Source organism: Pseudophryne corroboree, chromosome 1 (assembly GCF_028390025.1).
Source record: "Pseudophryne corroboree isolate aPseCor3 chromosome 1, aPseCor3.hap2, whole genome shotgun sequence".
NCBI lineage: Eukaryota > Metazoa > Chordata > Amphibia > Anura > Myobatrachidae > Pseudophryne > Pseudophryne corroboree.
In genome coordinates, this window is record NC_086444.1 from 982,655,332 (window position 1) to 982,668,756 (window position 13,425).

The window sequence follows — 13,425 nt, forward strand, 5'->3', positions numbered from 1 at the left end:
GTTTGGAGGAAACCAAGCACCGCTCATCACCAGGCCAATACCATCCCTACAGTGAAGCATGGTGGTGGCAGCATCATGCTGTGGGGATGTTATTCAGCGACAGGAACTGGGAGACTAGTCAAGATAGAGGGAAAGATGAATGCAGCAATGTACAGAGACATCCTGGATGAAAACCTCCTCCATAGTGCTCTTGACCTCAGACTAGGGCGAGGGTTCATCTTTCAGTAGGACAACGACCCTAAGCAAACAGCCAAGATATCAAAGAAATGGCTTCAGGACAACTCTGTGAATGTCCTTGAGTGGCCCAGCCAGAGCCCAGACCTGAATCCGATTGAACATCTCTGGAGAGATCTGAAAATGGCTGTGTGCCGACGCTTCCCATCCAACCTGATGGAGCTTGAGAGGTGCTGCAAAGAGAAATGGGCGAAACTGTCCAAAGATAGGTGTGCCAAGCTTGTGGCATCATATTCAAAAAGACTTGAGGCTGTAATTGCTGCCAAAGGTGCATCAACAAAGTATTGAGCAAAGGCTGTGAATACTTATGTACATGTGATTTCTTAGTTTTTTATTTTTAATAAATTTGCAAAAATCTTTAAAAAAAAATGTTCATGTTGTCATTATGGGGTATTGTGTGTAGAATTTTGAGGGGAAAAATTGTTTTTTTTTTAAATTTTTTGAATAAGGCTGTACTGTAACATAACAAAATGTGGAAAAAGTGAAGCGCTGTGAATACTTTCCGGATGCACTGGGAAAAATGAAATTAAATAGAGTGAATGTTTCAGAAAGTGAGAGATTTGGTAAGGTTTTGCAGGTTTTTTTTTTAATGTGGCAATCAGTTACACAGCAAGATCAACCTGGTTTTGCTGTGTAAATGATTGTCACGTTAAAAAAACCTGAAAAACATTACCAAATCTCTCACTCTATTACATTTAGCCCTCTGTATTGTGTGTGGGTGGAGTTAATGTTATGGTGTGTCCAGTTTAACAGGTGTTATTTAGTATCTATGTATTTTTTAAACAGGACCCTCACATTGCATGATTCAGATGAGATGCAGCATCACTGTCAAAGCTGCAGGAACAGGAAGATAGGAGAGAGCACCTGTCCTGATTCACAATCTTTCCTCAAACTTTTTTTGCAAGGTCAAGAGATTTTCCTTCCTGCAGGGTATGTTTTTATTATTATTATTATTATTATTATTATTATTATCATCCATTCTTTATATGGCACCACAAGGGTTCCACAGCACCTAACAAAGTACATCAACAAATAAACAAAACAAGAAAAACAGTGACTTACAGTACAAGACAGTGCAGGACAGATACATGGTATATAAACATTGCTGCATCAATGGACATGACAGTTAGGTGCCGTTGTAAGGAGAATGGAGTAGAAGATAGTCTAAGTAAGAGAAGTAAACACACATGAGGGGTGAGGGCCCTGCTCATAAGGGCTTACATTCTAAAGGGCAGACAGCATGGAACAGAGACTTCCACTTCATGCTACTTCCCCAAGTGCCCCTGTCAGCAGGTGCTGCGGTGTCAAGTGGGGAATGGAGAAAAGTGCCGCTCTGCAATACCCACGCTGCTGCTCCATGATGTGATTGGTTTGCACAGAGCGTAAGTGACGTCAGTGAGAGTCACCGGCACTCTGCTCTGAATACCACAGTCCCTCCTTCAGCGGACATCATAGATAGCAGGAAGCTCTGATACCGTGTACAGTAGCGGATCTTGGTACGGGCACGCAGGATTTTTGCCCGGGGCACCGCCTTCTGGAGGGCGCTTCCGCCGTCCGGATGGCGCCGCCGTGGCAAGATCCACTACTGGTGCCGTGGCAAGATCCACTACTGACGTCACTCCCATAGATCAGAGAAGCGGCGCCGGCGGCCGGAGACGGAGGGCAGCAGCGGTCGGGAAGCAGGAGCGGGGATTGTAAGTATTAATTTATTATTATTTTATTTATATTTCTTTAAGCGGCTCAACTAGGGGGCACAACTCTACAGGGGGCACGGCACAACTAGGGGGCACAACTCTACAGGGGGCACAGTACTGGGGGCACGGCACAACTAGGGGGCACAACTCTACAGGAGGTACAGTACTGGGGGCATGGCGCCACTAGGGGGCACAACTCTACTGGAGGCACAACTCTACAGGGGGCATAACTGACCACGCCCCTTCTCCGTGAAGTCATGCCCCTATTTTTTCGCCCGGGGCACCACAACGTCTAGATCTGGCCCTGGTTTGGTACACAAGCATCAAGGGGAGATAATAAAATGTAAATGACAATGCAGAGGTGTATCGCTGGAGAAGTGGCCTCACATTTTATTGCAGCGATAGTTTAGTAATGTCCCTGGCTGTTAAGGTATAGGACTGGAGAAGTGATGGACGCAGCAATCCATGCCCACTCACCAAAGAAAACTAATGATGATCAGAGTACATGCAGGCGCATGCATTTAGCATTCCACAGTACCACACTACAACATTTAAGAGTTCCTTAATGAGAAATGAAATATTTAGTTGTCACGATGGTTAAAGCTGACAGTTAAGATGTTATTGTGCAGTAGTTGTTGTTCTTGTAGTTAGTTTTTAGTGTTCCCTGGTTACATGAAATGATCAAGGTGTTTAAACAGTTTTGCCCAATAGCCCTTGGCTTTAAGGATTGTAGAAGATGGCACTCAGTAATATCATCTGCACTAATAACATTACAATAGAGCAAAAATATTTACTAATATTTCTTTTTTGAATTATCCACTATGAGAAATTATACACATTTCATCCAAAACATCTTCCTCAGGGGGGTGCAGTCCTCAGACTGGTGCTCATGTAAAAATGTGGAAAGTAGTCTCAGTTGTTCCACCATGTATTGCGAGGCTTCTAGTCACAGAACATTTTAATTTATTTCACCACCCTGATTATTTCACATTAGTTAAATCTAACTATAATTTGGCATTCTGGGGAACCAAATCCCTTATAGTGCCTTCAGTTACACAAGCTGCTTTCTAACTGCAGCCATTGCAGAGGGAAGCCAGGCCACAGAGCAACAACACGGAGCCTGGTAGCCCCATCAGCCACTCAGCCCATAGCAGATGAAGGAATGCACCATCTTGCAAAATATTATCCAATATTCACACATAGAACAGAAAAAGGGGATAAAACCTCTCCAAATCTGTATTACACAGAGGGTCCATGGATTAATGCATTAGGCACCTTAGCCCACTGAGCCACACTATTAGCATTATTACCGCTGACAGGGTCAATTCTTTCTGTATCATACTAGACCACTCAATAGACACTAAATGAATTGCTTGATCACACTTCTGGAGCCTCTGAAGAACAAAGCTAATTCACCGTCTGTCACTTAAGTAGGTGTTTTAGTGGATTACAGTACATATCAGTGCTTACATTTTCCAATCTCCTCATTATCTTGTGTTCAAAACCATTTTAACCTGTGTCAGTGTCACAGCAATGAAAAAAGGCTGTCAAGAGTCACAGATTATCCTCACATCAAATAGGTCAATCCAGCCATTCTTAACAAAGCCATATAAAATGAAAAATGTATTAAATGTACAGTTGATTTGCTACAAATGATTCGTATGTTGAACAGGTTTTCTGTTTGTTTGTTTGTTTTTTACATATAGTGTAAAATAAAAGTTTATAACATTATTTTTCTATGTTAAATTTTAGAATTTAGAATACAGCATATTCATATATTCAATAGTTAACAAAAAGATACTTCCTGTGGACTGTAAATTCCTGCGAGCAGGGCCCTCCCTATTTTTTATTTCAGTTTGTATCACTAAGGATTATTCTCTAGAAGCTATTATTGTCTATTACATTGTTACTACATACATAATAATGCACTTGTCAACATGCCTATTGGAATTATTGACAAAACTGAACACTTTCTGATATGCCCAACTCACATCCCTCATATGCCCAACGCACACCCCTCATATGCCCAATTTACACATCTGATATGTCCAACTCACTCCCCTGAAATGCCCAACTCACACCCCTGATATGCCCAACTCACACCCCTCATATGCACAACTCACACCCCTCATATGCACAACCCCTGATATGTCTAACTCACACCCCTGATATGCCCAACTCACACCCCTGATATGCCCAACTCACACCCCTGATATGCCCAACTCACACCCCTGATATGCCCAACTCATACCCCTGATATGCCCAACTCACACCCTTGATATGCCCAACTCACATCCCTGATATGCCCAAGCCCAACTCATACCACTGATATGCCCAACTCACACCCCTGATATGTCTAACTCACACTCCTTATATGCCCAACTCACACCTATGATATGCCCAACTCACACCCCTAATATGTCTAGCTCACACCCCTAATGTGCCTAACACACCCATGATATGCCCAACTCGCACCCCTGATATTCCCAATGCACACCCCTGATATGCCCAACTCACACCACTGATATGCCCAACTCACCCCACTGATATGCCCAACTCAAACTCCTGATATGTCTAACTCACACCCCTAATGTGCCTAACTCAAACCCCTGATATGCCCAACTCACACCCCTGATATTCCCAACTCACACCCGACATGCCCAACTCACACCCCTGATATGCCCAACTCACAACCCTGATATGTCTAACTTACACCCCTGATATGCCCAACTCACATCCTTGATATGCCCAACTCACATTTCTGATATGCCTAACTCACACCCCTGATATGCCCTACTCACACCCCTATTATGCCAAACTCACACCCCTGATATGTCTAACTCACACCCCTTATATGCCCAACTCACGCCCCTGATATGCCCAACTCACACCCCTGAAATGTCCAACTCACACCCCTGATATGCCCTACTCACACCCCTATTATGCCAAACTCACACCCCTGATATGTCTAACTCACACTCCTTATATGCCCAACTCATACCCCTGATATGCCCAACTCACACCCCTGAGATGTCCAACTCACACCCCTGATATGTCCAACTCACACCACTGATATGCCCAAGCCCAACTCATACCACTGATATGCCCAACTCACACCCCTGATATGTCTAACTCACACTCCCGATATGCCCAACTCACACCTATGATATGCCCAACTCACACTCCTCATATGTCCAACTCACACCCCTGATATGTCTAACTCACACCCCTAATGTGCCTAACTCACACCCATTATATGCACAACTCGCACCCCTGATATTCCCAATGCACACCCCTGATATGTCTAACTCACACACCTAATGTGCCTAACTTACACCCATGATATGCCCAACTCACACCCATGATATGCCCAACTCACACCCCTCATATGCCCAACTCACACCCCAGATATGCCCAACTCACACCCCAGATATGCCCAACTCACACCCCAGATATGCCCAACTCACACCCCAGATATGCCCAACTCACACCCCTCATATGCCCAAGCCCAACTCACACCTCTGATATGCCCAACTCACACCACTGATATGCCCAACTCACACCCCTGTTATGTCTAACTCACACCCCTGTTATGTCTAACTCACACCCCTGATATGCCCAACTCACACCTATGATATGCCCAACTCACAGCCATGATATGCCCAACTCACAACTCTGAAATGCTCAACTCAAACCCCTCATATGCCCAACTCACACCACTGATATGTCTAACTCACACCTATGATATGCCCAACTCACACCTATGATATGCCCAACTCACACCCATGATATGCCCAACTCACACCCATGATATGTCTAACTCACACCCATGATATGTCCAACTCACACCCCTGATATTCCCAATGCACACCCGATATGCCCTACTCACACCATTAATGTGCCTAACTCACACCCCTGATATGCCCAACACACACCTGGATAGGCAAAACATGCCAATATTTATAAGGCCTTGACTTTTTTTGTAATGTTCGCCACTGGAAACAGAGACCATCACATGAAACAGCTATTTAATAATAATCATTTATAAACCAAGTGAAAAAAGATAAGTAAAAAGAGATTATTTACAATTCAGACTGTACTTTTACATCTTTTTCAGAATATTTAGTCTCAGATTTTTACAAAAAAATTACACACATTTGGTAATGAGAAAAGAAGGTGTGCCAATGTTTTTTTTTTCCTATTGCAAATTTAAAAAAAAAATAATTAAAAAGAAAAAAAAACGTAATCTGTGAATTGAAGGAAGTTCTTTCAGGGCCAGACACATGATTTGCATACAAGGTAGCATACATACAGTATAAGGCAGATAGCATAGCTCCAACATTAGGAAACAGAGAATCGAATAATGAAGGTGCAGCGATAGAAAAACGATGGTGTGGACATATTGGGTGTAGCCACGCCCCCAGTGGGCACTCTTAGCCTATTTTATTGTTGCACACACTGGAAGCACCTGTATCCACTGAGTACGGCAACATTCCACAAATCAGTACAAATGTGTCGATCACAGGTTGGCAGAATAGTCCTGCTGAAATTGGGATTAAGGGTCATGATGTGATATTAGATGGGAAATACACATTTTTTAAAATGAAGATGGAAGAACAGATGAAAGAACAACTACTACAGTAGATCATGTTGTAATCCTTATACTGTATATGGTGCAAAGTTGCAAACACTTTCAAAGAAGGAAGTAGAGGGAACATACAGTAGGCACAAAATGTTTTGTAAAGATATTATGCTTTTTAAGGTTTATTACAGGACAGTTCGTGTACCTTAATGCATTAATTGTTGTTTGCATTATGCCCCTAATTTTCAATAGGATAGGGAATACAGACCCTCTATCCAATTATATCATTGGGATATATCCTCGACGAAAGCAGGTCCCCATAAAGCAGTCAGTGGCCAAAAAGCAGCAGTCAGCAAAAGATTTAATATAGGATTTCTCCTTTCTCAGTGTGATAAGCCTAGTCATGGAATAAACAAGAATGAATTTCAAAAAGGGTGTTCCATCATGCGAAATGTGATGTGAAGCAGCCATAGCTTTAGCCCATTCTCCTGTGGGTGGGCTTTTCCCTGTACACTACAGTGATCAGGAAAGATAGACCCAATAAGGTGACCATGGAGATATTTGCGAAGAGACACCCACCTGTCTGCTATACTGGGATTAGAGTATATCTTACATTCAGTATTAACAGTATTTACAAACTGACCTTGTGCAGTGCAGGAGCCATTACTGGCAGCAGGAACCCATTGTAAATATAGTCCACAAGCTGGGCACGTATAAGAGGGTGAGCCACCTAAAAAGACATAAGAACTTTAATTTTTGCTCTGATGCTGATGATAATGATGATAATAATAATAATAATAATAATAATAATAATAATGAAAAAAATAATAATAATACACTCAACATTATATTCTTTAAGGAAAACAGAAACACATAGCAGTATACATGTATTCCAACTAGAGCAGCATCTGACTGTGATACAGAAATAGAGGGAATCTCTGTTTCATTATAAATTCATATTTTATTTTCTTACGATGAATATTTAATAGCTTCTTGGCTATGTCTCTTAAAATGTACCAATTACCCCTTTTGTATGTAAATGTTTACATAGTATTCCCCTACGTATGTAAATGTTTAATGATTACTTTCTCCGATATCTGATTTGTTATTTAGAAAGTTTGAAGTTGGTTGCTTAGCAGCATATATTTGGTGCTGAAGAATTGCATAATGCGGCTTTATTGCCTCTTAGTAAATTCTACTCTAAGACAAGACAGATTTCCCTGTGCACCAGTCAATTCCAATTTATAAAAATAGAACACATTGCCCTTGAGTTATCACATCATATTTTGTGCCACAAATAGAAGCAATTAATAAAGAATAATTATCTAGTACAAAATGTCTCTGTGTTGTCTGGTCCTTATAAAAATATCTGAAGGAGATTTATGGTGTTTTCTCTCCTGTGTCAATGTTATTGATGTCAAGTGCCAATATATCTTGCAGTGTTTTTAAAAGTTCAAGCAGAGAATGATAAAATGACAAATACAGAATGTCAGCATTCCAGTTTTCCGCACATCCCTCTTCAGCTGTCGCAGTGCCGCCACTATAGGAAAGTTCCCTGCGCATAGCTGTGTGTGTGTATGAGAGCACACAGCTATTGTTACAGCAATGATGTCTGCATATAATGACTCTGCTAAGCACTGTGATGATCACGCTCCTGTGTAATTGCAGTCACGCCTTTTTACCTATCTAAGCTGCATTCCATTCTTCCAGCCGTGTCTGAGCATGCAGTATGGCAGAGAAGAGTCGAGTATAGATCATGTAATAGGTGTGTGTTCTTAAATGTCATTCAAAAAAAAAAAAAAGATGATCAAGAAGAAAGGAGTTAATCGGTATACACTAATGTGTTAGTAATAATAAATTGCAGGCACTGCTGGTGGAAATGTAATTTCAGGCCTGAAGTATTAATATCCCAGCAACCTTCAAATGTTCTTTGCAATATGAAGGAGACGTTTCTGGCTATAAAAATAATAACCATAGCATAGCTTAGGTAGAAAACAGCTTCATTATCCTGCAGATTAACTGTATTTAAAGGTCATCATATTATAAGCAATCTAAATATATAAAAAGAAGATAAAACATTGATAGAGACTTGCATGGTCCAAGAGGATTGTGACTAATTGGTAACTGTATGCTTTTATATCTAAGGTCTTATTAATAGTTATTAAAATGTTACCCTGCCAGAGATACAGGGTGACCCCATCCTGAGAAAGCAAGAAGCCTGATTAGACAATAATACCCCTTTCACATCGCACAAATAACCCGGTATCGACACGGCATATTGCCGTGTCGACACGGGTCAGTGTGCGATGTGAAAGCACTTTCCAAGAATTAGCGGGTCGTCTGACCCGGTAATTCAACCCGGTATAAAAGAAGGATTATACCCGGGTTGAATACCGGGTCAGGTGCAGTGTGAATGGGAGCCGCGTCGATGCGACACGGTTCCCATTCACAGCATAGGGAGAGGCGGCGCAGGAGATAAGCTCATCTCCCAGCGCCGCCTCCACCCCTGCTGCTGCTGCGCCCCCCCCCCCCCCCGCTGCTATGGCAACCGACCCGGTATATTGCCGGGTTGGAAAGCCAGCAAAGGAGCGCAAATGCCGGATCCCACCCGGTAAGGACACGTTTCTTTTACCGGGTGGGATCCGGCATTTGCGATCTGAATGCGGTATAAGCTTGTTAAATAGGAGCTCCACGGTACATGTAATGTACCATGGCAATTCTGGTATCGTCATAACTATCTCTGGATGGAGGTAGCAAGGGCAGGGCTTTATATCTTGATTAATCTTCTATTTTCTTATTTTTGTTGTTGTCGGCTAAAGGGTAACTAGAAGCCCAAGTCCGGGATCCCAGTGTACAGTGCAGATGCATTGAGGAATGGCTGGCAACTGCGTCAATAACTGATTTTTTTATCCCAACCACAGATAGTAAGTCAGTGTGTAAGTAAAAGATGTTGGTGTCAGTAATTACTGGTCACATCCCTTCTGTTTCAGGCTATAAATAAAACAGGTGGCTGGGCTGCCTCCTGTCTGAGGCCCTAGTTTTACACTGGCAGGCAGACAATCAATTTAGCAGTACGACTTGCCATTGGCCTGTACTTCAATGAATAGTGGCAAAACATGGTCTAACCTGTATAACTGCATTGCAGAACTCAAGAGAATTCATGAACTGTATGAGAGCAGGAATCTGGAGCCAGTCTTCTTTAATGAGGCAATGCCATTCTTCCCCTTTATCATCCAGCTTTGTGGGTAGTGATGAATAAAGACCACTGAGTCCCGTCGCTAATACCTGCAAACATAGAAAATATAGATTAGATTTTTAAATATACACACAACTATTAATAATTTTATCATTCTATGAGTATATATATATATATATATATATATATATATATACACACACACACACATATATATATATATATATATATATACACATATACACACACTCATAGAATGAAAAATGATTAATTCAGCCTGCTAGATAAAGAGCTTTATCTCCTAATAAAATATTAGTAGTGATTTAGTCTAGAAATGCCTTTCACTTCTGTTTTCCCTTTACCTATATATTGAGACACTCTGTACAACATTGCCGTATAGTTCATTTTCTACACTGGTCTAATTTCTATTTATTTTTACTACAAATTCATGTAAATCCAATTATAAATGATGTATAAAATGTATATGTAAGAAAGCTGTAACTTAGTAGCTTTGCTGCTGGTTACTGTGACATCACACCTAGCCTGTGACATCACTAGCCTGTGACATCACAATGCTTCTTCCTGTAACATTCTATCTACAGCTGCAGAAGTTTCCAGTTACCATACAGGAAGACAAGTAGGAGGAGGTGAGTCCTATATACAGTAGCAGGGTATGATGGAGGGGGGTAAGGAAGACAGAGTGCAGTATAGTCAGCTGAAAGGCAAGACAAGATAGACAGAACAGGGAATATAGGTACAAGCACACATTAGGAGAAGCGCAAGAAGGAATTACATATTTAATAATACAAATGTAGTGTTACCAAAATAAAGAGGGCAATGTATGCAGATAAATATCTATGAGGCAGGATCTTGCTTTGGGATGAAAAAGTAAATAAAACAGATAAATGACAAATTGATAAATTTGAAAGCATGTTGTTTGGTTTAAGGAAAATTGGAAAAGTGGTTGACTCATGGACATTTTATTGTACTTAAACTAGTACTATGCTTAAAAATAGTCTTTTGTGTTTTTTAGAAGATCATCATCTGGCAATGTTCTGGCAAAGAGATTTGCAGAGTGTCGGGTGACCGGCAAAGAGATCTGCAAAGTGTCAGTTGAAGACAACGGGAGGGGTCGCAGTGGCAGCAAGGACTGGAGGATAACATGCAGGAGGTAAGTTACCATACTTGTGCAATTGTGTGTGTGGTGGGGGTATTGGGAGCACAGTACAAAATAGAGACTATGGTGGGGGAGAGCGGACAATACAAACAGGCAGATGGAAGCAGCTCAGTATGGTATGGGGGCAGCAGCGGTACTAGGGGTGTTCGCCGCCCCCTTGCAAACTATAAATTTGAGCCCTCCCATACTTTGTAAAGTGATAGCAAGATGCCTGAAAAGGGGTGTGTCGTCTCACATAGAAGGGGTGCGGCCACACAATAGTACTCCTAATTCAAATCACGCCACAGAAAAGCACAATCTTATTCACATTACACCGCACAAAGTGCCTCTGATTCATAGTATGCCACATAGTACTATCCATTATTCACATTATGTCTCAGAGTAGCACCCCCCCAATGATGTTATGCTGCACGGTAGCACTCATTATACATATAATGCCCACAGTAGTAATTCCCCTTATAAATAATGCCCACAGTGGTAGTGCTGCTTAAACACATTATGCCAGCAGTAGTGCAACTTATATGCATAATGTAGACAGTAGTAATGCCCCTTATACACATGATGCATTCAGCAGTAGTGCCACTTATACTGATAATGCCCTCAGTAGTAGTGGCGCTTATAAGCATAATGTCCACAGTAGTAGTGCCCCTTATATACATAATCCCCACAGTAGAAGTGCCACTATACACATTATGCACTCAGTAGTAGTGCCCCTATACACATAATGCCCACAATAGTAGTGCCCCTATACACATAATGTCCACAGTAGTAGTGGTCCTTGTATACCTAATGCCATACAGTAGTGCCCTTTATACATAAGGCTTTATACACAAGGCACATAGTAGTGCCCCTTATATATAATGACCACAGTAGTGCCCCTTATACACATAATGCCCACAGTAGTAGTGTACAGTAACTAGTTAATATCCCGCACCGGACAACTAATGATAATGCAATAAAAATTTGTATTAAGGCATTGAATATGAAACCAGCTAGTTACAGTGTATCTCTACCTGAGTTTTTCAATTAAAAAAGCTGGAGGTGCTTCTGCAATCAAACAACCAAACCATGTAGCCAAATATTTGTTGATTAGAGACGACAAAGAAAAATGGATTGCTTATTGGAGCACTCTTTTAAACAATGAAATTGTTATATATACAACTATGATATGATTATGATATATTTAAAACGTAACCTTTAATATTCTTCCATAAAATAAGTGGGGTGATTACAGTGACAGAACCTATCCAGGTGTGTCACTCTCAACGTGCATGAATTCAATTGCACCCCCTGTAAATACAATACATTCAATAAAACAATGGATTATATGTGGTGAAAATATTTGTGGAAATTCATTATAATGATATCAATAGAAATACATATCATTCTACATCAAATAATTACCAATCAATTTTAATGCTAATAACTCGTAGCCAGTATAATAGAGATTGTGTCAATATTTTGACTATTTTCAAAAACATGCCACAGTATTTATTGCATTACTAATCAGCACGCTCTAACAATCAGTATCCACATTATTTCCATACTCCATTACATTTAAACATTAGCCTTCCGCACAAAAACATCAAAAGATAATAACAGAGTATTGATTTGAATAGGTGTAAATGTCAATAATTCAATGATTTCTTGATACTTTCTGATAAGTATTGCGCACTGACATATTCACACCCATATATATAAATATATCTCTCTCTTCACATCATAACTGTGATCCAATGATTTAGTTAGAACAATTCAGCAGATTGTGATTAGCAATACACACAGAGTTCTCTCATAGTGCAATTAAATACTGAATAAAGACATCATTTTAAAGATCCCTGGTTAATTACATTCACTTATTTATATGAAATTGGCTAGGTCATCCTAGTCACTAACCTCCTGCCTTGCGCACATGACCACCTTTAGTAGTGCACTGCCATAATTCAATCATTTATTAATATGGTGTTTCACCCCAGACACTTTACTTCACCCCAGACACTTTAATCGACATTTAAACCGGCACTGTTTCTTACTTTCAGGGTGCCCCTCTCCTTCAAACATGTATGATAATCATGTGAAGCATTGTTACAAGGATCTGTCTGTATAGCGTAGTACAATCCGTATTGCACTTCTTCTCATCTGCTGCCCCTCATCATCAATGAGCGGATGAGGAGTGAGAGTAAGAGTAATTGCCGGACTGATAGAAAGAAAGTTTCAGCGACACTTCATCAACCTGTGTCTGGTGTTAGATGGATCCTGTTGCCATAGGTATTGCATGGTCCAAATGCGCCAGCAGGAGATAGGTGAACACCATGAAAAAGAGAGAGATATATATATGGAGATATATAGAATATGTCTGTGTTTATGTAGGAAAAGACTCATTTGAGGCAATTAATTATTGGATGGTAATAACTCAGACAATTAGTAATTATCTAAAACCTGTACATTATAAGCAAGTGATGCAACACATTAAGCAGCATACATTGTGAGTTTTACAGCTGCAAATATCTGAGACATCCGTCCCATAACCACAAATGGTGAT

General features: G+C 40.7%; 1 protein-coding gene across 5 annotated transcripts in view; it reads right to left on the reverse strand.

The window, feature by feature from the left end:
• The window catches only part of FHIP1A (FHF complex subunit HOOK interacting protein 1A), a 662,899-nt gene that overhangs the window by 179,534 nt on the left and 469,940 nt on the right, over window positions 1-13,425 (reverse strand). For all 5 annotated transcript variants that reach the window (XM_063920560.1, XM_063920559.1, XM_063920561.1 and 2 more), the window contains 2 exons: window positions 9,637-9,795; window positions 7,154-7,240 (listed from right to left, as the gene is read on the reverse strand). In XM_063920560.1, the coding sequence (XP_063776630.1) occupies window positions 7,154-7,240; window positions 9,637-9,795 (246 nt within the window). The remainder of the gene's footprint in view (window positions 1-7,153; window positions 7,241-9,636; window positions 9,796-13,425) is intronic.